General features: G+C 44.6%; 1 protein-coding gene across 5 annotated transcripts in view; it reads left to right on the top strand.

Annotated features, from left to right (window-relative positions):
• Positions 1–27,890, top strand: part of LOC118301201 (roundabout homolog 1-like) — a 90,363-nt gene extending 62,473 nt beyond the window's left edge. For 2 of the 5 annotated variants that reach the window (XM_047330498.1, XM_047330501.1), the window contains 28 exons: positions 7,029–7,186; positions 10,755–10,875; positions 11,896–12,034; positions 12,172–12,299; positions 14,158–14,166; positions 14,483–14,607; positions 14,691–14,862; positions 17,314–17,519; positions 17,630–17,711; positions 17,820–17,982; positions 18,089–18,255; positions 18,373–18,494; positions 19,396–19,630; positions 19,779–19,900; positions 20,073–20,244; positions 20,727–20,924; positions 21,625–21,651; positions 22,307–22,346; positions 22,547–22,701; positions 22,851–23,222; positions 23,305–23,424; positions 23,513–23,648; positions 24,118–24,270; positions 24,351–24,829; positions 25,745–25,885; positions 25,982–26,203; positions 26,314–26,459; positions 26,559–27,890. In XM_047330498.1, the coding sequence (XP_047186454.1) occupies positions 7,029–7,186; positions 10,755–10,875; positions 11,896–12,034; positions 12,172–12,299; positions 14,158–14,166; positions 14,483–14,607; positions 14,691–14,862; positions 17,314–17,519; positions 17,630–17,711; positions 17,820–17,982; positions 18,089–18,255; positions 18,373–18,494; positions 19,396–19,630; positions 19,779–19,900; positions 20,073–20,244; positions 20,727–20,924; positions 21,625–21,651; positions 22,307–22,346; positions 22,547–22,701; positions 22,851–23,222; positions 23,305–23,424; positions 23,513–23,648; positions 24,118–24,270; positions 24,351–24,829; positions 25,745–25,885; positions 25,982–26,203; positions 26,314–26,459; positions 26,559–26,573 (4,325 nt within the window). In that variant the 3' untranslated portion in view covers positions 26,574–27,890. The remainder of the gene's footprint in view (positions 1–7,028; positions 7,187–10,754; positions 10,876–11,895; positions 12,035–12,171; positions 12,300–14,157; positions 14,167–14,482; positions 14,608–14,690; positions 14,863–17,313; positions 17,520–17,629; positions 17,712–17,819; positions 17,983–18,088; positions 18,256–18,372; positions 18,495–19,395; positions 19,631–19,778; positions 19,901–20,072; positions 20,245–20,726; positions 20,925–21,624; positions 21,652–22,306; positions 22,347–22,546; positions 22,702–22,850; positions 23,223–23,304; positions 23,425–23,512; positions 23,649–24,117; positions 24,271–24,350; positions 24,830–25,744; positions 25,886–25,981; positions 26,204–26,313; positions 26,460–26,558) is intronic. The other 3 variants (XM_047330500.1, XM_035626473.2, XM_047330499.1) reach the window with 3 other exon arrangements.

Here is a 27,890-nt window from a genome sequence, read left to right as displayed (position 1 = left end):
AAGCGCTTGACAGTTGTTTTGTATCATACTATACTAGAATGTGCTCCAGTGAATACTATATTGATGGGATGAAATCATAGATAGCAGGATCGAGAAGGTATTGCTAGCTCTCTGAACCTGCTACCTTAGTGTTCAATTTAAACTGTGATCCTAAGAGCTGACGCAGTGCAAGTTTTTTTTCTTCTTCTACAATTGGTTGCTGCTCAGATTGTGGACCTCCCCCAAAAAATGCTGCCGTTGAAAGTACATTTTTGTGGGGGGTTTTTTATCGTTTGTTCTGAAAATCTTAGAAATCAACACTTCAACAGCCAGCAACAGGAACTAAGAGTCAACGTTTTGCATTTTAGCGCGACTGACAATTTTTGTAACCCAATCAGAGCTGCTCAGCCTCAGCTTCACCCAGCACCTTCTGCCACCTCATTAATTCTCCTAATCTGCTTCATGTCTTTCTGTCTCTTCATATCTGCCCTCTCCTTATTCTCAGCGATGCTTTTTCCTCTTTCTCCTTCTCCCGTTTCCCTTCTTAGGATGAGTGGAGGAGATTAAAACGGAGGTTACACAATCCTTTTAGCTGGTTTTAATGTTTGCCCCTCACGAGTGATATGTTCTGCAAGTACATCAACGGGATTAGAGTGTCAGAACATCCGAGAACTGATGGACCGGTGCATCCGTCCTCACATGCACACTCACACACCATCATGTTACACGTAAAGCCCCTGTCAGAACGCAGTACCGCTTAAAAAGGCTGTGTATATGTTTACTGCACATCTGTGCTGTATTTTTTATAGAACAATAAAGGCCTTGAACAGCAGTATAAAAGACTCAGTAAATAGGCATGAATAGCATTAAAAGAACCAGACTGTAAGGTGGAATCAGAGCCAAGCCCTCAGGAGCCCTCAGGGGTCCTCCCCTGCCTCGGGACTGCTGATACTATTGATTGTTGTCCACGCTTGACTTTTCACAAACCTTCTGTAAATCCACCGCCCTGTAACCGGGCCGTCAGTGCTGTTCAACAGACTGACTAACGTCGCTGAGCTGTTACGGAAGTTCGCTTAAAGTCCTGGACAGAAAAAAAGGTAAACTCTGTTAGACAGCTTTGGCCTTGAGCCTTTTTTATTTTGGTCGTGCACACTATTCATCAAACAGTAATTGTTTAGTTCACCCGCCACTGTCTGAATAAACACACACATTAATGGGGGTTCCTGAGCTATTCGTGAAGCCGAAACCAACGAGTGAGCCAACTCGCCTTTAATACACCTAGAAAACCGAAAAAGAATGAAAGAAAAATCTGATTGGATAACTCTATTGTCATGGTTTTAGAAGAGTAATCCGTTTATTTTTGAAGTTAAAATGATAGAAAATGAGGCTACATTTAGAATGAGGGGAGGGCAATCATTAAATTAAAGACATTCAATACAACATTTAAACTGCTGATATATTTGGCCTTCGCTGAAAGGCCCTAAGGGATCCCCCTCTGTTGACAGTAGTGGCTGGGATAAACTGACACGTTCTGTTTGTACTGTGATGTGTAGGAGTGTTCCCTCTGTCCACGTGGTAGTGTCACAAGATGAGAATCAAAACATGACATGATGAATAAATGTCTGATACAGGTCCAGATAGCGCAGGTCAACGTGGGAGCTGACATTCCTAACGGGTGCATGAAGCTGTAGGTATGGGCCAGACGGAGATACACACAGGGGACGGTCTGTTGAGTCTGTTGAGCAAACAAGTGTGAGAGTAAAATAGTGTAACCGAGCGCCAGTGTTGAGTTAATTGGATCGCAAAACACGAGATAGGTGTATGGTCCTGCATGCGAAACCGTCTGCTTGCCCTGGGACTTGTTGAGTACTGATTTCTTTGCAGAAAATGAAATTCAAATAGGGGAGCTTGGGGAGGACAGGCACGGGATTTTTGTTCCCCTCATAAGCACGTGTGTGTGTGTGTGTGTGTGTGTCTCTCGTTGGTACAAGCGTATTGTGCAAATCCCGTGCGGCGTAGTTATGATAGTATAATGCATGTTTCCTAATTTGTATGTGTGGGACCCCTTCAATTTTTTATTGGATTTGCTTGGTTGCAGCTCATATTATGTTATTGGCTTTGGTTTTAAGTTTGCAAAGAGACATAGAGCCCACTGGACCTCCTGAGTAAGTGTAGTGTGTGTGTGTGTGTGTGTGTGTGTGTGTGTGTGTGTGTGTGTCTTTTTTCGATCTACAGTATCTGACCAACTTCTACACATGAGCTGCACATATTGGTTTTTCTTTGGAGCAGCTGTTAATCCCGCAGCTTTCTGTCTCTCCAGACTACAGCTCTGTAAGAGAAGAGCAAGGAGGGGGATGGTTGAGGAGGGAGGAAGGGGGAGATGGGTAGAGGCAGAGAGGGAGGGGGTAAGGAGAGGTCAGGGAAGCGATTGTGAGAAAGTCGAGGATTTCATATCTGCCGGGTTTGTGTGTGTGATATAGCTGCATTTTTACGGTTAGCTTTGGGTATTTATTACATTTATGTATTTTCATGTTGGTGCTTTGGGATTCTTCAGTGAAAGAAGTCTGGTTTGTATTTAAGGTGAAATTCGTGTTTCGAAGCGGTGGGAAACATTGAGACCTTCTGGACTGTGTAATAGATGCCAGCACTTACTTTTACGACTTACTCATGGAATAATTTGTTTTAGTGCGGTCTCGGTCCAAAGTGCCTCGGAACAGGGAAGGAGCCACAATTTCAGCCTCTGCATCTCCTTCTCGTTTCAGTGTTTACATATCACCGAGGCAGTCTGGTGAATAAGTAAGGAAGAAGAGTCTGAGCCTGGTGCTTTGCCTTTTTTAGTCTTTTTAAAAATGTAACCTCATTTTTTTCTAAAAGCATTTCATTGAACTTTCATTTTCTCTCCACTCACTATTGAACCATCTAGAGGAGGCCAGTGAGTAAGAGATACTTGAGATTAAATCATACATATTAGGTTTCGATATACTAAAACTATTTTGGTGCTCATACTTTCAAATGACACTCAAACATTGTTAAATAACAGTTAATGATTTTCACTTTTTACTTCGTCATATGTTAAACAAATGAACAATAGCTTTTTTCTCTCTACACATGTACAACGCTTTATCAATGTTCACTGATCCTAAAGTATTTTCATCACCACGAGGTTGCCAGGCAACCAGGAGAGTCTCCAGGATGTCAATAAAAATAACTGCCAAATTGCCAAATCAATTCCTTTAAACCTAATATCGAGGATGAACCAAAATATAACACATCATGATTGAAGATAATTTTGGCCATGTAGGACTATTCTGCCGGAATCTGAGGCTCGTGCCTGAAAAGACAGGATGTAGTGTCCCTCCATTTAATTTTAACACAAAGAAATCTGTATTAATCACGCAGTCGGCAGCTTATTACGTTCATCAAGCTCAGACTCTGCTCACTGTAAAAATCCAATTCTCAATATTTCATTCCTAGAGTCAACAGTTACTTAGTTGTCATGGTATGTTTCCCTGCTTTTATTTGTGCTCCCCTTTTATATCATATGAAGGTTCCTTATAGACTATAAAACATAAAACATATCAAACTAATGATGTGGAAATTCCAAAGTCTTTTGGCCTATAAAAACCTTAAACCTGTCAGTAGACTCTAAACAGACACTGGGATGAGCCAATCTCATATTTGATATTAAACCAGTTGTGCTTTACTGTACCAAAATGCACAAAAATAGCATCACAGCATGGAGCTGAAGTATGTTATAGCACTTTGGATACAGAATAGAGTAATAAGGGAGAGGGTTAGTGTTGACTGTGGTGACAAAAGGTTTCTCTGATTGTATCATACGATGGTGTAGTGTGATAAGGTTACTGTGTGTGTGTGTGTGTGTGTGTGTGTGTGTGTGTTTGTTTGTGTGTGTGCCCCGTCCCGTCCCTATCTGTTGGGTCTTTCTTTTTGGTCCAGTTGGACTCGACAGAGAGGATTATGGGAGCTCGACTGCAAGTAGGCCTTTCAAGCTCTAGCTCAGGCTCTGGAGGACTAACAACTAGTCAGACACTGTCAGATCCAGGTTGGGGAGGCCAGGGGCTGACGCTTTGAAGTGGGCTTTGAGATTCTCATGTGGAGGGATCAGATGGAAGGAGAGGGAAAAAAAAGAGAGTGAAAGGTGCAAAGCGCCAGCTAAACAGGCAAACTGTCTTTTCCTTCAGGAGCTCTAGAGGTGGTTTTCACTGTTATGAATGGCTTTGATTCACTGAAATACTGTGAAATTCACATGTACGATAAACAAGTACGACTTGGGAATAACAAGGAAGACACGATAGTGTGCAAAACCTCGAGATGCAGATGCGAGAGTGAAGGACAAGAGAGGCGAGCTTACAGTAAAGCGCAAGATTCAGCTGGAGTTCTTGAAGTCGACAGGGAGAGACGGCAGAAATATTAATGAGCCTGAAATCAAAGCGTATGGAGGAATTTTTTCTGTATTTTTAATTGTGAGAAGAAAGTGAGTTAAATTTGTTGTGATTGTCCTCTGTATTATTCTTCAAAGGTTCGTAAAATCAGGGCAGTCATCTCAGGACGTCCACGTGTTACTAATCAGACTCTGACGTTTAAAAATTTATGCGTCCAGAAAAAAAAAAGTTCCTTTTTCTTATTCTCCCCGTCCATGGAGCCTGTTTTTTTCCAAAAGCCATCAACTTAAAGGGATTTGAGGCTAGACACAGATGTCAGCAACATCAGTCCGAGGGAGTAGATTGTCAAGATATGTTTACAGATAAGCAGAAATTATATGAATGAATGCAGGGGATGACCAGAAAAGACACTAATGCAAGGAAGCAGGAGGAACATGAAGACTGTCGAGAAAGTGGAAAGGATAAAACAATCGTCAGTAGCACTGTCTTTTCATTTGTGTTTGCTCGTATGGTTTTCACTTGGGTATGCATAATTTCCTGTTATAATGTAATACGCAGACACTTTTTCCCCCTCTGAGAATATAAACAGTAAGTTTTACAAACACATGTTCCGGATTATTTGTGTGCTTACCCGGCACAATCGTATAACATGCAGAAACCGGCCAACTTGGCAAACTCGTTCAAATACAAAAACATGCACACTTATGAGAAAATTCTTCGCTGACCTTCGTGTGCTTCCTCTGTTTTTTTTTTTGTTTTTTTAACCCTTATGTGTTCTCGCATTATTCCTCTCACTGCAGAGGCTATTACCAAAAAAATAAGTCTTTGACAAACAGGCATGAGGAAATAGTCCAGGCGTTCAAATGGAGCCGTTTGGACCTCACATGATCGTAATAACAGATGTGTAATCGGAATGCGCTCGGAGTTATGAGATAGTATCAGTCAATCAATCAACACACACACACACACACACACACACACATACTGTATACACACTGTACGGGCAGTTGTGATGGTCTCACTTTCTTCCTGTCTGATGTAACCTCAACCATGTTACTGTGTCCCTCGAGGAATGCCTTTTATCATGTGACACGGTGGTGTTGGCGGCGGCTGGGAGGCCGGGGGGGTGGGGGGCATCAGACAGCTGTTTCCCATCAGCACTCACTCAACTGCAGTCAGCCAGTCGCAACCCCGCTCAGAGGATCAGAGGGGCAGAGCGGCGGAGCGGAGCTCAAAGAGTTGCGGGGGCCAAAATACCTCCAATTAGAAGGTCATCCCAATTTGTTCCCCCCACATCCACCGTGCTCATCAGGAATCTCGGGCCTCGGCCGTTCTCTGCGCTCGTCCCGGCCGCGGCGTTATGTCCAAATCCGCATCCAGAGGTGAACGGGTTGCTACCATCTGGGAGCCATTAGTCCTCTTTCCTCATTGTTTCCTGTCTTTTCGCCCCAACCCTCGGCTCTGCTGAGTTCTGCCGCTATGCTTACAGCTCTGCGTTGGCTCAGCTCCCTCGGCTTGTTCTGGTTCTAAGCCCCCATATTGTAATTCAAGACCGGGACCACTTCACATCAGTCACTCATGCACAGGCGTCCACATTAGCACATGTTCACCTCATCAGGAAGCGGGAATCTTGCGCAGTTAGGTGAAACGAAAGGTTGTTTTCGTTCATGAGGTACGCCTTCCTCTTTTACTTAACGCTGTTATTCGTGTCCACCCTCTGCTCTAATCTTGCAGATTGTTTTTGACACATTAAAGTTCTCTAAATCCCCTGTCATTCTAAATGATCTCCTCCTTGTGCCCCTTTTACAGCTTTAATGCTGTACAGTGAAGAAGTCTTTATGCAGTCTATGGTGGAGACAGGAAGGAGCTGCCCGTGACCACTTGGATGCAAGTTCAGCATCTGGCTGCAGACTCTTTTTTTCTGTGCGCAGGCTGTGCTCGTTACGGAAAGATGAGAAATTGCTGCGGTAGCTGTCTGCTACCTGCTCGGGGAGCCATCTGGACCTCACCTCTCTGCAGCGCTCTGACGCAGTGTATCTTCTGGCCTAAACTGTCAGCCATTAGGACAACCAGCCTCCTCAGCAGCTCGAGTCTCTGTAGACCTTGTTTAAAGTGAGATCCTGGGAGATTCTGTCAGTTACAGTACATTGCAGAGCTCTGTGGAAAAAAAATAATTTGAGGTAAACTAACTGATAAATGCATAGATAAAACACACTGCGCAGGACTAAGCCAACGACCATTTATTTATTGTGACACAACTTGTGAAGTAGTATATTTAACACCAAGTGCACAATATCCTGCTGTTCGAGTGGTTTACGTTGTGATAACGTCATTGCATCAAGTGACTAATGATAAAAAAGAATGTTGCCTTGTTCTTCTTACTAACGTGTTCAGAATTGCCCAAATGGCCATGAATGGACAGAAGAAGAAAAAAGAGGATGAAATCACGAATGAAAAGAAATTACCCCGAACTCAGAGTTCAAAGCTGTGAATACCACATCAGTCCGTCAAAGGAATGGGCTTGTCTCGTCCACACAGTGAATACACACCTGCGGGCACCGACATGAGCAAATATTGTGCGTTTCAATCGTCAGATCGCGGTCAAACATCATTCAATTTCCACTCTGCTCTGTGTGTTTTTTCCAGTTTTACGTGACGACTTCAGACAGAACCCTGTGGATGTCATGGTCGCCGTGGGGGAGCCCGCAGTGCTGGAGTGCCAACCGCCCCGAGGGCACCCTGAACCCACCATCTCCTGGAGGAAGGACGGAGCCAATGTAGACGACAGAGATGAACGCATCACCGTAAGGGAGATGTCACACACACACACACACACACACACACACACACACATTATCCTGAACATTATCCTTTTCCAGTTACATTTTTAGTTCAGAAAATGTCTGACAAATTGTCATCACTATCTCCCAAAGCTCAAGGTGGCATATCACAAATGATGTTTATGTCTAATCAGCATTATAAAACTGAAAGATTTTTTAAGTTTAAAATTACACAAAAGGGAGAAAAAGAAAAGTCCTCAAACATAAGAAGCTGGAACCAGTGATATATATATATATATATATATTGGTTCATACAACCACGTACAAAACATGCGCGGTATTCACACAAACAGAGGTTGCTCAGTTTAAATCTGTGGTATTTAGTTGCCCTTTTCGGAACTGTAATACTCCTACAATATACTGGACTATATTGTCGTGTGGAATGTTGTACCAACAGGAGTGATTTAATTATGGTATGGTAAGTAAGAAGATTCTCCTCATTCCTTTCACTCAAGCATGTAACCAGGTTTGAGCAGCTCACATCATTTTGTGTGTGTGTATGTGTGTGTTGGTATGTTTTTTTTGATTGCCGTCACGTGCTGCTGGGAACACACACCGTGGAAGATTCCAGAGCTCACGTTAGTGCCGAGTGACAGGTAGGGTCTCTCTGGGGGGACTGTGATGGACAGAGCAGCTCTGTCTGATTCCAGGAGAGGCTCCTCTGAGGGAAACACAAAGGCTGCTCTCTGCTTTGTACTGCCTGCGTGCCCTGTCTTTTTCCTCCCTAATCATCTTTTGCTATATGGAAATATGTCTTTGCCAGGAGAGTTCACTCACAGACATCACTTATACTATACAAAGATGAGTCCACCACCATCAAGTGATTCACGGCTACTTATGGTCCTTTCGAGTGTTTCCCTTGTGGTGTGGACCATCATTTATTAATACTGATATGTACATAAAGTTGAGTTAATACCTCAGGACGATATTCTTTTTTAGTTTCTCATGTGCATGGTTGGGATTTACAGATTTTATTTTAAAGTGTCCAGTGCCTTTATATGGCAAAATACATTTAAATCACACTATGAGCAGCTTGAGACTTGTGTTTGCCTGCAGGGCGTACAGTACGAGGCAAAAGCAAGAGGAGAAAGAAAAGGCTGAAACAGAGCAGAGATGAAGGTTGAGGTTTCCGTGTCCGAGATGGAAGATGGACAAACCACATTTTGGATTTCCTCACAATGGAATTGCTGCTAAAAATGAAGACCGGTCAGAAAGGGAAATAAGAAAAAGCTCTTGGTCTTCTCTTTAATCAGCTGCTAAAAGTTGCTAGTGCAGCAGCACAGAGCAAAAAAGTCACGGAACAGAAGTGTAGCATTTTGTCGGAGACAGCGGTCCGAGCGAGATCGTCTCTGGGGAATACTTTACTGGCATCATTACACTGCCACAACATTCGATATCGGTCCATCAACGGACAAATATTAAAAAAGACTCAACAGGCCGTGTGTCCATTGATGAATCTGAGACACAAAACTCTTTATGCATAACCTTATTCACCTGGATTTAATATGCTTTTGATGGGGATATATTAGTGCCTAATCTATGAAATGGAAAACCGTATAGCAGGCATTATGAGCTAATAATAGATGTACCCGCTGACATTCAAGTAATTAAAAAAGAAATGCTGTGTATCTTCATATCATACGTTCCCCTATACTTCATACATTGTCTTATATCATATAACTTTTATTAATAACTCTTGTGCAAATGAACCACGCAAAAAAACTAAGATAAATCAATGTTTTATATTTTAATTTATATTTTTTTTGGTTCAACAAAATATCGTTGGTCATCAAAAGTCACTTGCACGCCTGGAGGATTCCTGTGACAGAAGCGTAGGCTAGAAGAACACAAAGAAGAACAGTTAATGCAACATTTCGGTAATGTTGTATTTAAATGTTTTACATCATGCAAGTGTAGACAGTGTGAGGGCGTTGCTTCTTCTTCTTCCAATAGAATTCTGTAAAACATTGTTACTATCTGCCAAAACATGCGATCTTATGAGCTAGTAATGTTAGGCATTATAAATATAAATACCCCAAATACCCCTGTATTTGTGCAGTTCTGTTTTTGTCATATGAAAAACATTTAATGTCTCTGAACATCCAAACCTAATCCACCGAAGACTTGCTGAATCTGCAATACCAGCTCCCAAATTTTCCCCCCAACTCTTCCCTTCGTGACTACCAGCGGTTGGCATTGTGCAGGAAAAAGTGCGCGCTGCACAACCACACGTCACACCACAGTTCGTTAAATCTTCCTCCTAAAAACCGCGTCATTTGCAACAGATCTGGAATGTCGGCCGTAGTTAGGCGACTTGCTCGTTGTTATTTATCTGGTGGACGGTGCGAGCTGCTTGTGGTGGAAGGTTCGCCTGGAGGAGGATGACTAATAAATGAAAGGCTGTGGGTTTCATCCTCGCAGCAGCAATTTAATGATGTGTTCCATCTGTGAGCAGGGCGAGTGGAGAGTGCCCACCGAGCAAGGTGCTGCCTTGCACGACACTGAATCCCCCTGCATGCTTTATGGACACAGCACCGTAGGCAGCCTTGACCTCTGACCTCTTCTAAGAACTAACAGTGCTGGGCGACTGCACGCAGACTAGAAACACACGCCTGCTATCTTAAATCATAATAAGTGGGGCTGAAAGTTTAATTGAAGGTGATGCCTGGGAGGAGGTTATGGAGGTTTGGGTGCAGGGAATGTCCTCGCGTTTGTCTTGAGATCTTCAGATCGGTATGTTTCGCTCTATATTTTCACCGCTGCTGTGGCATCACCTCTCACACTGGGTGTCTGCAGACTATCAATACAGTAGCTCACATCCAAAGCGCCGGGAACACAGCTACGATAGACTGCGGGGGCGTCGGGTGGATAGGATATGAAAAGACTGAAAGCAGCATGGAGAGCATACAGTATATCATTCATTCTCCCTCTTTGTTGTGTGCATGAGTGTGCCTCTGCGTGTGTGTGTGTGTGTGTGTGTGTGTTCCTCTGCGTGTGTCTGTGTGTGTGTGTGTGTGTGTGCGCGTGCACGCCCACCAAGAGAACCTAAAAAGTTTGAGAAAGGCAAAGTACGCCGACTGAACATCTGAGGAGTGATCTACAAAGACGCGGCGTCTTTGTTCCCAGGGTTCTGTGCTAATGTAGCACTAGATATGAATTATGTAATTTTATAATGGATGACCTTCTGTGCTACTTGAAAGGCAGTGCGAATTCCAACTCCTTCGATAAAGAGAGACATACAGATGCACACAGATTTTCGCCATAAAGTAAAAGTTACATAAAAATGTAAAATGTGCACTTTCGAATGGACGGTGCACATGCGATGGTGCATTAAGCCGTGGAGAAATTTGATCACAACATTTACAAATGCTGTGCAGATTATTTACTGTGATTGTGAATGTGCCACACTCACTCAGTAACTAGAAAAACACATAGAGCACACAGCGGTAAAAAAGAAAAGAAAAAAAGGTCTTGTGCAAATACAGCTGTACAAATATGTTTTGTGCTTTTTTCTTTTTTCTTTTTTTTTTAGATCCGCAGTGGCAAGCTGATGATCACCAACACCAGGAAGAGTGATGCGGGCAAATACATCTGCGTAGGAACCAACATGGTGGGGGAGAGGGAGAGCGAGATCGCCGAGCTCACTGTGCTGGGTAAAAAATGTGCAGCCTCGCGAAACGCATTGCACACTACCCCGGTGCTTCAGTTGGTCTGAAGTGCCCTCTCAGTTCTCAGTGGTTTACTTTGCCAGTCCGCTGTGTGAGGTCTTTGTCACCGGGGCGTAATAACCCATTAATTACGTTGATTATGCAGCACTACCGTCCAATCTGCCAACTGTGGAGAGGCTCCCCCAACCGGCCACGTGCTGAGCGCCGACCGCTGATGCATCCGGCGCTACAACCTCTCAAACCTTGTAATACGCGCTCCCTCTGACACCTCCCATCCAAAACGCCCGCTTCCAGCCTCTCTTCTCCCCTCCCCCCCACCACTCTTTTTATGTTCCTAACATTTCCCATCAGAATAGAGAGCTCTTATCAGTATCACACAGTTCGATGACCTTGGTTAATGTTGGGAGTTTACAGTGCGGTGCCTCATGGAGCCGTTCAAGGCTATGAGAATAAATCCTGCTGAATGCAGAAACAGGTCAGAATGCGTCGTTCTACAGGTTGTGCATAATAAATGACTTTGGAGACTGTCGGAGGATTATCGCTAGAATAATAATTTTTTTTCCCCAGAGTCTAATATTAGACTTGCAACGTGTCGTTAATTTTGCACACATCGCCATATTTTCCGCATATATCAATATCTGATTCTGCCGTTACAAGTTAAAAGTGAATGTAGACGTAGATTTTCTTTGTCAAAGTGAAATATTTTCACTTTGGAGCTATTCAAATATTATATCAATATATAATGTACACGCCCGCTCCTTGTTTCAAGAGCATGTTTAAGTAAAACCATACAAAGGAAATGAAACTCTCAACCACAAGACGATACACCATCCATTATTACACTTGCTACATTAATATTTAAATTCAAAATAGATACTACACAAAGAGTTTTCTTTTTTTAAATTTTCCATAGGAAATGATGTAAAAAAAAAAAATGTAGAGACATACAGTCACCGGGTGCTTATATTGAGATTAATGCTGCTTTGCCGTTGTGTCGCCCTCCAGAGCGCCCAACCTTCGTGAAGCGGCCCAGCAGTGTGGTGGTGTTAGCGGACGAGAGTGTGGAGTTCCACTGCGTGGTCCAGGGGGACCCTGTTCCCACTAGCCGCTGGAGGAAGGACGATTCTGAACTGCCGAAGGGCAGGTAATGCAAAAAGTGCCCACCACATACAGTCATTTACCGCAAAGACATGGTATTTCAACATTTTCTCTCATCTCTTGATGGTGTGTGTGTGTGTGTGTGTGTGTGTGTGTGTGTCCGTCCTGCCTGCCTACCTGCAGATTTGAAATCCTCGAGGACCACACTCTGATTGTTCGCCAAGTGACCCCCTCAGATGAGGGCTCCTACACATGTGTGGTGGAGAACATGGTCGGGAAGTCGGAAGCATCTGCCACGCTCACTGTGCACGGTCAGTACAACCTGACCCTCGCACGCAATGTCCTCCAACTCCACTATCGCCCTTTTTCCATACATTATACAGTTCACGCTCTTTTTTCAGGCTCTCAGGCTTTTCTCTATTTACGGACAAGGTATTTTAAGCACAGCTAACAGGAGAACTACTCACGTCTTGAAATTAGCAGTCAGTGTCTTTCACCTTGCCTTTTATCCAGACCTAGTTTCCATGATTGTGCCTTAGGCTGCCGTTTCTCTCAACACCGCACTGACAGGCAGAATAATCTCCGGGGTGTTTGTGTTTTTCTTTTTCTTTCTACTTCCTGGCCGGAGGTCGTATAATGTCCGCAGCAGTCGCCAGTTCATAAATTATAAGCAGTTTAGGAAATTGCAGCCGTTTGTTTACAGTGCGCTTCATGGTAATGTCCTGTAAACTGAGAAGAGCATTCAAAAGTAAATGTTTACGCAACCACAGAAAATGGATTCATTTGGTCGGAAACTGTCCTGCCACAATGACACCCTTCAGTTTTTTTTTAAATCAGTCACAGGAAATGAGCAGTTAGACACCTCTCATAGTTGCTGGTGGACCCATATCTGTACACACACACACACACACACACACACTGCAGTGACACAGTGGGTGTCACAGACGGTGAGGACAGTTGGACTTAATTAAAGATAAGGCAGGGCTGGTTGCATGCTGGGAAATGACATGGTTCCAATTACACCGTCTTCCTCTCCAACCCAAAACCTGAGAAAGCGATCGTCGTGGGGGACCAAAGCTAATTTGGGAAGTGAATGGAGAAGGACTGTAATAACGGGCAGATGAGTAGAAGTTGTATTGTAGAGGAAAAAGAGAGTTATCTAAGTGAATGTGTGTTTCATTATTAAAAAAGGAAAATAATCCCTTTGTCCTAGCTGTATTCTAGACCACAGAAGTATTTTTACTGACTTGAAACATTTGGTTGATGTCAAACAGTTGCCTTTCGAAACAAATGCAGCAGGCAAAAGAGCTTTCTCATTTTAGTGCTTGCACAGATTCCAAGCATTAAATAAAATGTCGCTCTCATGAAAAATGATCTGTAATGTTTCAGACATTAACTTTAGACGTATCAAATCAAATTGCCCAAACACGAAAACTTGTCTCTCCGGACCAGGGCGCTTATAAACTGCAGCTTTTGTGCACCACACAAAGTCGTGCTCTTTAACTTTTCTAAAAATATCCTTTTGAACACAAAAATGTTGAGCAATAACCACAGTCATCTCCTCACAGTAGCTCCAAAACCAGCTGGTTAGCTGGCCGTTCATTTCATTATAAATCTAGTTTGCAGATGTCATGAGTTGTTCCTGTCTCCAAATATGTCTTTGTGTAGCATCGTATAAGGGAGCACACAATGCACAGTACCAGTGGTTCCCCCTCTCGGCCCTCTATCCAGACATGAAATTCTCAACCCGCACAGGTTTACGTCCTCATTAGGAGATTGCATCTTTGTCTAAATATGCCTCAAGACTGAGTGGCTATGTCCTGTAACTCAAACCCGCAATTACATTTTCTTTTCACACCTCATTATCAACGAGCCTGCTGGGTCTAACTGGGACTAAACACTGCTCCTTGTCCGTTGACATATTTGACATGCGTAAATGTGTATCTCAATGTGAAATCATTTTAAATACCAAAGGGGAAAAAAAACAACAACAACAACAAAGCTTTTGCTTTCATCCCTGTATTGAAGATTACTTGTTGTTCTTTCAAACCGTTTCCATTGTGCTCACTCTCTGTGCCAGTTCTGTTGAGTGTGTCATTGCAGCTGCATATCCCTGTTCTCGTCCTGGTTACTCAACACACTGCTCTCTTTTGTGTTTCTCCCTTGTAGTCAACACTGGTAAGTTGTCATCCATCCGACATCCACCATCAGACTGCAACAGGAACTCACGAACCCCCTGTCATTGTCCTTTCTCCACTGTCATTCCATCCACCAATACAGTATGTGATTCATATTACGTGTGGGTAAATGAATTTAAAAATGTGCTATTTAAAAAAACAAAAAAGAAGGTAAATGGTGATTGATTTTTTTTTTGCTACATACACACTTAGCCTGTTTTATTCCTTGAGCTTTCTATGCTAGAAGTGTTCTAAACACTGGGAATGATGAAAGCGTATCAGGCTGCCAGGTAATTAGGGCGTCTCTTCCTCCGCAGTGCCCCCGGCATTCGCCATACGCCCCAGGAACCAGGTGGTGACGGTGGGCAGGACGGTCACCTTCCAGTGCGAGGCCACCGGCAACCCGCAGCCCGCCATATTCTGGCAGAGGGAGGGCAGTGAGGTGAGCCCGACCCTCGGCCCGTCGCCACGCCAAGTCCCAGCTCGCGCAACGGGTTGCTCACTCTGTGATCTCTCCTCCCTCAGAGTCTGCTGTTCTCTTACCAGCCACCGCAGCCCTACAGCCGCATGTCCGTCTCCCAGATGGGCAGCTTGACCGTCACTGACGTGCAGCACTCCGATGGCGGCTTCTACAGCTGCCAGGCTCTCAACATCGCTGGCAGTGTGATTACCAAAGCACTGCTGGAGGTCACAGACTGTGAGTAAAAGAGGAAGGAGTGACGGCACGCAAGTGGGAGTGGGTGGGTGGGCGGTGCTTTTATTCTGCACATTTATACCTCTACATTTTTGTCTTTTGACTATACCTTTCTGCTGCAGTTTTCCTTTGCTGAGCAGGTTTGTTAGGCGACAAATGGGTCCACGTTACAGGCTGGTGAGAGAAACCTCCCCTAGGTGTGGTAGCTGGCCTCGGTTACTAACTGTCAGGAGAGGGATTTCTGGAGGTGTTGTTCTCATGTTAAGATCAAAGCACCGTGTCCCCATGGTGACAGTGTCTCCTTACAGGTGCCTCTTAAGATATCAGTTCTCAATGTGTATAGTTTATAATCTAAACAAGTAGGATTAGGGGAAATAAAATAATCAAATCTATTTTAACTGTAGTTTGAAGTGATACAACGCTGTCTTTCTACTCCACTGTCGAGCCGTGTGAATCAAGCCTGCAGTGTTGACATATGATTTTGATTATAGACACTTTTTATGCAGAAGGTGGTCTGAGGCACTGTCAACCGAATCCTGGGTGAAGAAAAAAAAACGTGTTAATTGTTTGGGAAAAGCAATTTAAATGCGCTCGGAGGGCCGCACCAGTAATTACAAACCACCAGAAAAGTCGACAGACTCCCCGTTCAAATGACCTGTGTGATCATGAATACATGCGTGCCTGGGTAAGTTTGTACTACAGTATGTACATATATTAAATTAATGAAGATAATAGCCTCCGGGGGTTAAACAAAAGGTTTACTGCATCCACACACTGAGTGGTTCAAGCACAGCCCTTTTAGTCGCAATGGATGATCTGCTGCTCTTATTGGCTGTGAGCTCCGCGGCCGCCCAGTAGGCAAACGAGAGGCATCCACTCCGTGAAACATTTGTTATGGCTAATGGACGTGGAAACAGATGGTGTATGGTGTTTTATCCTTTTTTTTTTTTTTTTTTCATTGGTCTATAGCACTGCTTCTGTCCCTGCCCACCCCGCCTAAATTCTCCCCATCGCACCACACTCCTCTCATCCCCATTTGGAGTTGTGCATTTGTATGGAAATAACTAGTCTGCAGGCACTTTTTTTCAACGTGTGTCCATCAACTTTCTTTTTTTGGGGGGGGGTGTTTTATTTATTTATATAGAACCCCTGTCCCCCATTCACCGGGTTTTTAAATGTAAGAGAGAGAGAGAGAGAGAGAGAGAGCTTTGTTATCTAAGTGGGAATGTTATTAGCTGGGCTCTGCCGTTGTGATTGGAGTTGGCTCCAGCAGGACCTACTGCCGAATGAACGATTAGTTGCTGTCTGCTGGAGGGGAAAAGTTGATTTCTTTTTCCTTCACTGCCTGCGCAACCAGCTCAACCTATTGTTCTCTCTCTTTACCAATCTCCCTCGCAGTATCTTTCACATCTTATCTGTCTTTCATTTCTTTTTTGAGCAGCATTACATTTTCATTTTCTACTATACTTTCATCTTTCTTACTCTTATTTCTGTCTCTGTCTCTTCAGCTTTGATGTTTTTGTTGAACATCAACTCCCAATTTCCAATTCCATAATGTACTGTTGATAGTATGCTTATTGCTTTTTTGGGGGGGGAATGTGGACTGTATTGAGTAGTGATAGTACAGATATGGACAGGAAAATGCAGGGATAAGTCGGACAGTTCTCTCAGTGCAACCAAGGTCACCGACCGGGGATGTCGAAGTTTGATGGTATGCATCAACCAGACGCCGCTACTGTTTGGTCTATTAATACAGGAATAATAGAAATTAGCCTACATTTTGTTCCAACAGTAAATGACAGCATCTTGTGATGGACATCATGAATCTTGGAACCCTATATCCTACATTTTAGGCACATGAGCACAACACTGGAGACAAAAATATTCTCAAAACTTTAACCAAGTGTTTTTTTTTTAATTCCATAGGCTTTAACATCACTGTGTTACAATGACCACCTTGTTTCTCCGACCTCAAAACGGTGCTTTTAGTTCCCTGAACATGACCACAATAACATTCTACATGTTTTAGCTGCAGTGGATATTATTGGGGGAGAAGTTAAAATCTGCCTGATTTATATTCTCTGGGAGACATTTTGACATTGATTAAAAAAACATACGGGTTTGGAATTTCCTCTAAAAGGTTCATTTCTAATAAAAGTACAGTTTGTAGCAGGCAGCATGGGACTTTAGGATATGACCACCATTGTTCATATTGCACTTTCAAACTTTTTGAAACTGCGGGAATATATTGATCATCACCTGATTCAAAAATATTATCCGTTTTTAAAATGCATGCTGGCATTTTTTAGGGTATTTTTAATTGTGTAATGTTTCCCGTACGGGGTTAGTCTGCTCAAAATATATATTTTTGGTCCAGTATGTAGTGCATTTATTTGCAATGGGCAAGTGTTAACATTATGAGTTTGGAACATTTGTGTTTTTTTTGTCTTTTAGCTGGGTCAGACCACCCTCCTCCTGTGATCAGGCAGGGCCCAGTCAACCAGACTGTTCCCGTGGACAGCACAGTAGTCCTTGGGTGTCGAACTGCTGGTCCACCATCGCCTGCAGTCCACTGGAAGAAGGACGGAGTGCCGTTGTCTCCAGTGGACGCCCGTGTGTCCCAGACAGACACAGGGTCACTGGAGATTCGCTACGCTAAGGTAGGGGAGGAAATTACACAGCAGTCAGGAGTTAGCAGTTACTGTAGCAGTGACTGCGCTGGGCCGAGCCAACCAACAAATATGTCTGCACCTGTTCCATCTCTCCTCAGTTGGGAGATACAGGCCTCTACACTTGTGTAGCTTCCAGTCCAAATGGAGAGGCGTCCTGGACGGCATACCTGCAAGTGGAAGGTGGGTTATTCACACTGAGACCCAATCAGAAGGGTTGTTGGCACAGTAAACGTGTAAAAGAGTAACTAGTTTAATGTTTTGGTGAATTTGTTGGCATCTCTTTGGCAGAGTTTGGTGTCCAGTCCACTCATCCCACAGACCCTAATCTGATTCCCAGCGCTCCACTTAAACCTGAGGTGACCGACATCAGCCGCACCTCTGTCACGCTGTCGTGGAAAACCAACCCCAGCGCCGGTGCAACACCTACATCCTATCTAATCGAGGCATTCAGGTTCGACATTTAAAAATCCTCCAGAATGTTTCTACTGCGCATAACAGTATTGTTATCTAGCTTGAGAAATGTTTATTTGTGTCCATGCCCTCACCTCTGCCCGCAGTTATACATTAGGCAGCAGGTGGGTGACTGTAGCTGAGCATGTGAAGACGCAGACCTTTGTCCTGAGGAACCTGAAGCCTGGAGCTGTCTACCTCTTCATGGTCAGGGCAGTGAATGCTTACGGCCTCAGTGACCCCAGTCCAATCGCTGATGCTGTTAGAACACAGGGTCAGTGTGGGCTTTACTTCACGTCAAACGGCTGATACGATTCAGATTTATTTATCTTCAAATGACTCATTTCATTGCTGCTATTCCACCTCTTTTCCCTTCCTTTGGTACCAATAGACAGCACTTCCACCATGCAGGGAGTGGATCATCGTCACATCCAGAGGGAGCTGGGAGATGTGGTGATCCACCTGCACACGCCAGCCGTCCTGTCGCCTTCTGCTGTCAGACTGCAGTGGATGGTAAGGGAGAACCATACCATGTGAACTGCCCTGCACACAGTAGATAAATCTCTGCCGCATACTGTATATGCAAAGTTGTCCCAGTTAGAGTAAACATGGGAAAATGTCAAATGTGCAATTTTGTCAGCAAGCTCAGACTATTCATAAGTAATAAATGGTTTCAAAGCCAAGGGGGTCAGACGTTAAAAACATCAAGACCGTCTGAGATCTTACCGGAGATTGTAGAGCTGATTTATTCCGTCTGACATGTTTTTTATTTAGTCTCCCAAGCAACTTGAAGAGGTTAGCTCTTCACGTTATTCGCAGAGGATAAATCCACCGCACAGTGGAGAATCTTTTGTGCATTACATTGTACTTTGTTTTTCAAAAGCAAAGATATGTATATGTATAGTGTGTGTGTGTGTGTGTGTGTGTGCGTGTGCGTGTGTGTGCGTGTGCGTGTGCGTGTGCATGTGTGTGTGTGTGTGTGTGCGTGTGCGTGTGTGTGTGGGCCCCCCACAGCCATCCTTTGTCATAATTCTGTGGTTTAAATTGGAAAGTGTCTAATCCTCTCCTGGCTTGATTTTAACCAGACTTTCCTGAGAGGAAACTATTAATGACCCTAATATTGTGGTTAACAGTGAGAATTCACAGATATGAGGAGAAGCTAATCTGTATCGCCCTGAAGGCAAAGTGAAGAAAATGAGTTTTTACAGATCCTCTCTGCGCAATGTTCACACGGTGAAGCTCCAACCTCCCAGATGTGTGTTACTGTAACTCGCATGCAGATATTATTGTGAACCTCGGACTTCACTCGCATTGCAGCAATGACAACTGCAGTACATCCACACATCTGATGATAAATACAGGGGAACACTGTCACATGTAATGAAAGCGTGTTTCATCTCTGCCTCCCCTTTAGGTCGAGCAACAGTCCCCGTACACCCAGGGCTACAGGGTGTTTTACAGGCCGTCCGCCGAGCACGGCCAGCCCGAGGGGCAGTGGAGTGTCCTGGAGGTGCGCACCCCACGGGAGGACGGGGTGGTGATCGGTCAGCTGAATAGAGGAGCCATATACGAGTTCAAAGTGCGTCCCTTCTTCGACGAGTTCCAGGGAGCTGACAGCGAGGTCAAGGTGATTAGGACATTGGAGGAAGGTGAGTCAAAACATTTTTGATTGACATCTTATTACTGTTGTATTTAGTGTGCAAAGCTGTCAGAGATGCTGACCCATAATCTGGGATGCGCACAGCGTCAGACGAGCTCGTGTTTGACTGCAGTTAACTGTGTGTTTCATTGCATCAGCCCCTAGCAGAGCACCCCAGGGTGTCACGGTGACAAAGAGTGACGCCAATGGAACCGCCATCCTCATCGCCTGGAAACCGCCTCCAGACCCACAAGAGGCAAGAGTCATTCAGGAGTACAAGGTAAGAAAAGAAAAGAGAAGGCCCCCGCCCTCTTACAGTACTAATGTGCTGAATCTCCAGTTAAAATGTAAATTGTGTTTTTGTTGAGACTGCCGATGCCTCTCGCATTGTCGGATGTGTCCCTCGGGCAATCGCCGTCACCCTGTCTCCTCCTCTTATCCTCTCTCAACAGATCTGGTGCCTGGGCAACGAGAGTCGCTACCATGTAAACCAGTCCGTCGACGGCTCTACCTTCTCTGTGCTCATCTCCGGCCTGGCACCGGGAGTTCGCTACAGTGTAGAGGTCGCGGCAAGCAACGGCGCCGGACCCGGGGTCAAGAGCGATGTCACTTTCTTTCAGTTGGGTAAGACTTCTCCGTGAGAAGGAGTGTTCATCCAGTAAATTGACTGTATTTATATAGCGTTAGTCATATAGACCACTCAAAGCACTTTACAGGAAAGTCCCTTTCACACATTCACACAGCTCTGCTATTTACCACGCAATTTTCTGCCACATTCATACACTGTCAGAGGCAAGTTAGGGTTAAGTTTCTTGCCCAAGGACACAACGGCATGTGGACTCGGGGAAACTGGGGCCCAGCGACTCTAGCTCCTGAGCCACAGCCGCCCGCCGGTACGAAATACTCTGGTTAAAAACATCTCACAGTGAAGACGTCTATGTTCCAAAGCATCGTATATTATAAACGATATTCACAGACATTTTAAATAAAGCACAATGCTGTGCTCATTTGCTTTTGTATGTGGAACATTATAAAATCGTCAGTTATGCCTCTTCATGTGTTTTCATTTGACATATGAAGTTTGTTTCCTCTTGTTTTCTGATCAGACTCTGCAGGCCAGATGATGGACATCAGTGTGGAGAGAGACACGCTGTCTCAGATCTCGGATGTGGTGAGGCAACCGGCGTTTATCGCGGGCATTGGCGCCACCTGCTGGTTGATCCTCATGATTTTCAGCGTGTGGCTCTACCGTCACCGGAAGAAGAGAAGCGGCCTGAGCAGCATATACACTGGCATCCGCAAGGGTGCGTGTTTCACTGTTATGTGTATCTTTTGGAAAAAGCACGTGGAATAGAAATGTGTTCGACAAATAAATGTACTGCATGTATGTTCAAAGATGATCATTTACAACCAGGGCCAAGAAAACTACTTTCGTTAGTACGTTTGAAGGCGGTCGATGAAAGGATCAAGCTGTGACATGTCGCCACCACACTGAACAGCCGTCGTTATCTCAGTGAGATTAAGGGAATATTTTTGGATGATAATAAGCAGTTCACATCAAATGTTGAGAAAATACTCCGATCTGATCTTCCCTTGACACGGAAGACTTCAGGAACAGATTTGCATTTTGCGATTATGCAGACATTCAAAGGCTGACCTTTAGTCGCTCATTTGTAAAGTGTCATTTCCCTCAACGCGCCGCAGTTCTTGGAGGCACGGGCCTGTCAAGCTGCCATTCCTGTGTCCGCTGCAGTAACACCGTTATTTTCTCCTCTCGCCACGGTTTCCCGTCACCCCCATTAACCTTCACCTGGACACGTGTGTCAAAGACTGAGGCGGATGACATTTGGTTATTTAAATGTTTGTAAACATCAGATTTCTATATGAAAAGATGTGCATCACAGAGCAGAGGTTATATGCATAGATGTGGAAAAGGAAACGACATAACAACAGTAATACTGAAGTACACTGAACTGATTTCCTCTCCTCTATCTGTCCCTACAGTCCCATCATTCACCTTCACTCCTACAGGTATGTGCAGTCCCTTTTTAGGATTTGTACGATGCTAAACGAACATGTACAATTTTATAAATAAATCAACATAGAATACATACAATATATCACAGAAAAAAACAAATGAAGTGAGGTTAACAGAAGTCAAACATAAATATCAAAAGAACATGAGCCACATTGAAAAAGCAAATAGTTCTTATTTGTTGAATTGAATGGTGGAATTTACTGATTATAATAAAGCAATGATGAGCTCAACATGCTGATAGTGTGGCTAAACGCGTTAAGCTTAGGTTCATGTGATTAAATGAGCAAAAATGTGGTTTGCATCTTATGGGAGGAATTGTATTTCCTTCATGTTTCACCGGTGGTGGATGAGAAACCGTCTCAAACTGTGTGTTTTTCTTTAAATCAGCGGCGCAGTCATGCGGAGATGGTTAAAGTTGCATGCAATTATTTGTGTTGTCTTCATAATAAGTTCAATAAGACAGTCAGTCTTGGTGCCCTATGGAAAGAAGTAAGTGTTGAAGTAAAAGTCAACTTTTTGGTCTTCAGACCTTTGCTTTCTCTGCCTGCCTTTCATGGTTTTCTCTACCTTTTGGCACCTTCCTCGTTTTGACAGCTCATCAAGGTGTAATGCTCTTTTTTTTGCTTCTTCTTCTGTTTCTCTTTGCAGTTGCGTATCAAAGAGGCGAATCTGTGTGCAGTGCTGGCAGGTGAGTGATATTTTTGTCCCTTTGAGTTATATAAAGCAAAAAAACAAAGAAATGCACCGACGCCGTGGAAACAGTAGGGGGAGGTGTCTCCATGCTGTAAAACGATAACCTGAGTGTGGCCGAGCCCTGTTCTCTCTCATCTGTGATTTATGAAGGCTGCAGGTTTTTGATTGACAGCGCCGTGGTCTTCCTCATTACAGACCTGGCCTCCTCGGCATGGGTGAACCTCTGAACCAGCTGTGGCTCCCGGACAATTGGCCGAATGCATGTGCCAATCACAAGGACTGCAGCATCAACTGCTGCAATAATGGCAACGGCACCAGTGACAGCAACATGACAACGTACAGCCGCCCAGGTCAGAGCAGTTCTCAGTTCATAGATTGTATCAGACACGCATATTGTGTCTGTGTGTGTGATAAGAATCACACATCTTCCAGCTATGCTGCAGGTTTGTGACTCCACGTGTCTGTGTGCTTCTTTTGTTTCACGTCCCCCCCCCGTCAGCCGACTGCATCGCCAACTACGGGAGCCATCCAGAAAGTAAACAGGGGGGCCAGCTTGCCTCCGAGACGGCCATTTACAGTGACGTGAACCTGTCCAACAAGCTCAACGAGATCAAAACGTTCAACAACTCCAACCTGTGCTATGCAAGTCCAGGGGGAGATCCGGCAGCCACGTACGAGCCCATCCCGTACGCCACCACGCAGCTCATTCAAGCCAGCATCAAGAATAAGGCCTCCTCCTCCGGTGGCGGCGCGATAGCAGAGCCCCTGGACATGCCTTGCTGGAAACAGCCCCCCAACCCGCCCCCGATACCCAGGGAGATGGCAGCGCAGATGCAGTACAACATTATTGAGCAGAACATGTTAAATAAAGGTAAAGCCGGGGGTTCGATTCAATTTGGTTTGTGTAAATTTCGTGACGGAAAAACATTTGTAAATTTCTACCCTGTCTTCAGATCATCTGCAAGGAAGTGACGGAATGATCCATCCTAAAACCATCGCCTACAGCCAGAGCCGCGATCACAGCACAGCAGGCTCCCACCACAGCTCCGACAGAGGCAGCAGCAGCACCTCAGGTGAGGCCGGCAGCCACTCGGTGGAAATCTCGACGGGGCGAGCCGCGAGTCCGCGTTCACCTTGGTGTTTTTCTTTCTCAATTCTCAGGGAGTCAAAATCAAAAGAAGGGAATGCGGTGCCCAAAGATACCAAAACATAATGCGGTGAGCTGGGGAGAAGCCCTGTCTGCTCCTCATGCTAATGCCTGGGACTGCGATGAGTACAGCCTACCCATGGAGCGGAGGTAAGGGGTGGGGCACACACACACACACACATGCCAAATGCTGAGTGTGTAATGTTAAACTACGACCTCTGCACATTGCGTTGCGCATCAGCAGGCTGCAGCCCGCCAGATTTACAGGAATGGAAACAAAAAAAACACATACTATTATGATAAAGTGATCAGACTCACACATTTCCTTGATTGGATGTCCTAGGCGACACTTTTAATCGCACTCATTTTATAATTTAGATATTTCCAACTGAAACCAGCTGAAATACAAATAAAAGAAACAAGCAGGCGTTCGCCATTTCTGCAGTACAAAAACAGACAGTGCAGAAAGCTTATTGAACACCTTTGTGCATTTTTGTTTTGATGGAGGAGCGAGGCGTTTGCATTCGCGTCTAATGGGCTGTGACTAATGTGTCAGGGCCGCTAGCAGCCCTCGTTGCTCTCGCTATTACCTCACATCAGTTGCCCTTTTCTCGTCAAGTTATGACACAGAGGAGAGAAGAGAGGGCTGTCCTACTCCGCCGGTAAGAGGGGCAGCGTCGTCCGCTGCCGAAGTGTCCTATAGTCTCCCACCCACCGCATCACCGCAGGGGGACCTGCGCAGTGACCTGCACAGCGGAAACGAACACCTGAGGTAACCAGATCAAATGCTCCTGGAACTGCATTAACAGAAAACAGTTTTAACTGATGCTAAAAAGTGACAAGGCTTCACAGGTCAATTTCCAATGCACTCTGCAGCCAACACGTCACCAGCCACCCGAGTCCCCTCTCCCCGACACACACCTACAGCTCCATACCCCTCTGCGTGGACACTGATGAGCAGGAAGATGACGAGGAGCAGGAGGAGGAGGAGGAGGAGGAGACAGACGCAGAGCTCGGCGACGGTCGCTACGGCCAGCACCATGACCGGCAGAGGCACCAACACGAGCTGCACCACCCCTCTCCACACAAGCTGCTCTTCCACGGCCTGGACCAGACCCCAGCCTCCAGCACCGGGGATCTGGACAAATCAGTCACGGGGTCCATGGTGAACAGCTGGGGCTCAGCGTCCGAGGACAACATCTCGTCGGGCAGGTCCAGCGTTGTCAGCACCTCAGAGGGGTCCTTCTTCACGGACGGCGATTTCAACCAGGCAGTGGCCTCTTCACGGGATATTGTGGGCCTGCGCATGTGCAGATACCCGGAGGAGTCAGGTAAAAAGGCTTTCCACTGTTTGATTTCTTTGTGCTTATGTTGCTTATTTCTTCTACGCGCGAAATTGGCGTGAAGAAATCACATTTTTATTGTATGTATACTGAATATGAACTGTGAACTTGTGTGTTTATTTACTTATACTACATGCCTTTCCCTCTATCTCAATTCATATCATCCCATAGGAGAATGCGATGCAATAAAACAAATATTAAACAAATTATAAATACACATTAACTATTCAGTATAAAAAACTTTTTTCATTGACTTCAGAGAATGAGGAATCTATGGCAGGTTGGTTATTCTTCGTACTGTCAACCACAGGTTAAAAAAAACATGGGGTTTCTATCAGTTACCAGTTACCATGTTATTCTTTTTTTCTTTTTCTTTTCTCTTTACATAAGTCACAGAATTAAACCTGTTGGTGAAAAATATTCATGTGAGGTTAGTTTGTTAAGTTAGTTAGTCCAACAAAAAAAACAATTATATGGTAGTCAACATCATCATCGATTCGATTGACAGTGGCCTGTCAACATAAGCAGACAACTTGAATCCTGTTCTCACATTTTGATTCAAATGTTGATTAACTTGATCAGTGTGTACATGAGCCCAGTGAACGGACCAGTGAAACCAACAAACCACCAAAAAGCTCAGATCAGACAAGTAGATAAGATACAGTATCTCAGCTGAAACCAAACCCAAACTGTATCAACTTTTGCAGGAAATGTGTTCATAAATATACCACATTGCTCAAAGAAGGAAGATGATGGAGTGAATATCTTGTTCAGGGGCCATTGATATTACCCAGTGACTACTCTTTTACAACATAAAAAGTGGAAGTTGATAAGATGTTATATGTTATATGTATGTATTCATTCAATCTAAACATTTGTGCTTAATCTGTGTGATGATCTTAGGCCGGCGGCACCAGCGTCCCAGCAGCCCCATGTCCACAGACAGCAACATGAGTCCTGCCATAACACATAAAAGGCCCAGGAGGCATAAACAGAACCAGTGTGGTCAACAGGTCTACCAACCCAAAGACGTCTTCAACGATGGTAGAGATTCAACCGAGCGTGGGATGAGAGATTTACTGCACTGTGTCTCTTTAATGACGCTTACATTCGTCTGTCTGTGCTCTGCTGTGTCCCCAGACTCTTGCATGCCTCTGAATTTCTCCAGCCAGATGTCCCACGGGGACTATAAAGTGAGGGGGGCCACGCTGCCTCGGATGGGCTCTGGGGACGCCCGGGGTCGACGGGGCAGCACTGGGACTCACAGGGTGAAGGAGGGCACGTTTGAGCACAGAGAGAGCCACGACAAGCACAAGTCTCCAATGGGAGGGAAAGGAAGTGGCAACAGCCGACAGCACTCAGGTACCGGGGTTGGATTGTTACGACCGCTAAGCCAACAGTGGGCAGTTTGAGTAAGTCGCGAAGTAGCTCTCGCCAAAAGCCAAATGTCTTCCTTCTCGTCTCTCCTTCAGAATTCGGGGACGTCCTTCTATACAGCCGCCCCTCGTTCCCATCAGGTCAAGCTCAGAGGGAGACAAATGATCCCAATTCATCCACCTTGATGTCGTGTGGAGACTCGAGGACCAAACAGGGAGGACAGGTGCGACAGGATGAAGAGGTGAAGCAGGAATCTGTTATCCCTGCTGAGTACAATGTATTTTTCCCCTGAATCCACGTAGTTAAATTGTGACACTGTTCTTTTTTTTTCTCCCCACAGTTCCTGAAAAGCTAAAAAGCAACGCCAGCACAGGAGGAATCTCCTGCAGCTGCTTCATACAAAAGGACTCGGACCTTTTACCACGATGAAAAAGACTTAAAAAAAATACTGCACAACACATGCTATCATTTTCTACTTCAAGTTTCTCATTAGATGTTGGAAAAGAAAAAGAAAAAAAGGGGGGTGCTCTCATGTTTAAGTCTGTGGACTTAATTGTCTATTGTTTGCTTTGTGGGCGACCAGCTCCCAGGAGCCTGGTGCGCCGGTCGCTCGCTAAAAGTAAGACGAATGCACATTCGATGGCTGTTGTTGAGTGTCGACGGAAAATTGTCCACGGCGGCCGCTTGAGGCGGCCCACGCGCTCTTTGCTTGTCAGTTGTCTTTGTTACTTTTTAACTGTAATTGCTATTGGGTCATCACCAGCCATCTTGTAAACTGTTGAAATTGTTTACTGCCACAGAAGTGCTTCGAATTCAAATTTTTATAGAGCGGTGTCAATGTTTTCTAAGTGATGTACATCTTTGTCTTTGTATTATTTGTCCTACTTTGGTTATAAAAGCACAATCACTTGATTTTTTTTATTTTTATTGTAAGTCATTATTATACAAAGTTTCTGTCTGGAGGAAAATCCGTCTTTGGCGTCTCGTTTGGGCATTTCACCAGGTCAGGTTTGGGCCGAGGAAATTAATATTCGCTTGTGGTTGTGCATACAGTTGTGTTCCATTTGAGCTGCTTTCATTCACATTTGAACTATCCGTTGTTTGTACTGAGAGATTTGCATGCAGATTCGCCTGTCGGAGGTTATTACTTAACACCTTGACTTCTTTGTTCCCCCCTCTGGGACGATGAAATATTCTGGTCATGGACTGGTTCCATTAATCATTTCTCTCCACCGAGTCGATTTCATCTAAACCTGTGTTCCCTTGACTCCGGCCATAGCTTCTGGAAACGGGGCTGGACAATGAACCCTATTTATTGAATTACTCCGTATGAATTCTTTACTAGCCTAAATTCACTCATGTCAATTTTCAGTAAATAAAATTGCCTGGATCCCGTTTGATTAAATTGAGAACAGCTACAGCGGCCACCCAACCAGCGGTTCAGCCAGCCAGTCTGCCTCCAGTCCAGTCAGTAAAAGAAATTGAATGTTAATCAGGCACTGTATTTAAATATATACCTACATAAATATTATTGTTTATTTATCTTTGGAAAAGTGTACATTGTGATAAAGATGTTGGTCATACTTGTCCAGCCCCGTTCTGTAAGTTATGCAGGATATGGAACAAATATGTCACTTTAACTTCTGTTTGAATAAATATTGCTGTTCCTTAA

This window comes from Scophthalmus maximus, chromosome 2 (genome assembly GCF_022379125.1).
Source record: "Scophthalmus maximus strain ysfricsl-2021 chromosome 2, ASM2237912v1, whole genome shotgun sequence".
In the NCBI taxonomy this organism is placed as follows: domain Eukaryota; kingdom Metazoa; phylum Chordata; class Actinopteri; order Pleuronectiformes; family Scophthalmidae; genus Scophthalmus; species Scophthalmus maximus.
The sequence above is the reverse complement of the archived record's forward strand: the minus strand, read 5'-3'. Positions and strand labels throughout refer to the sequence as shown.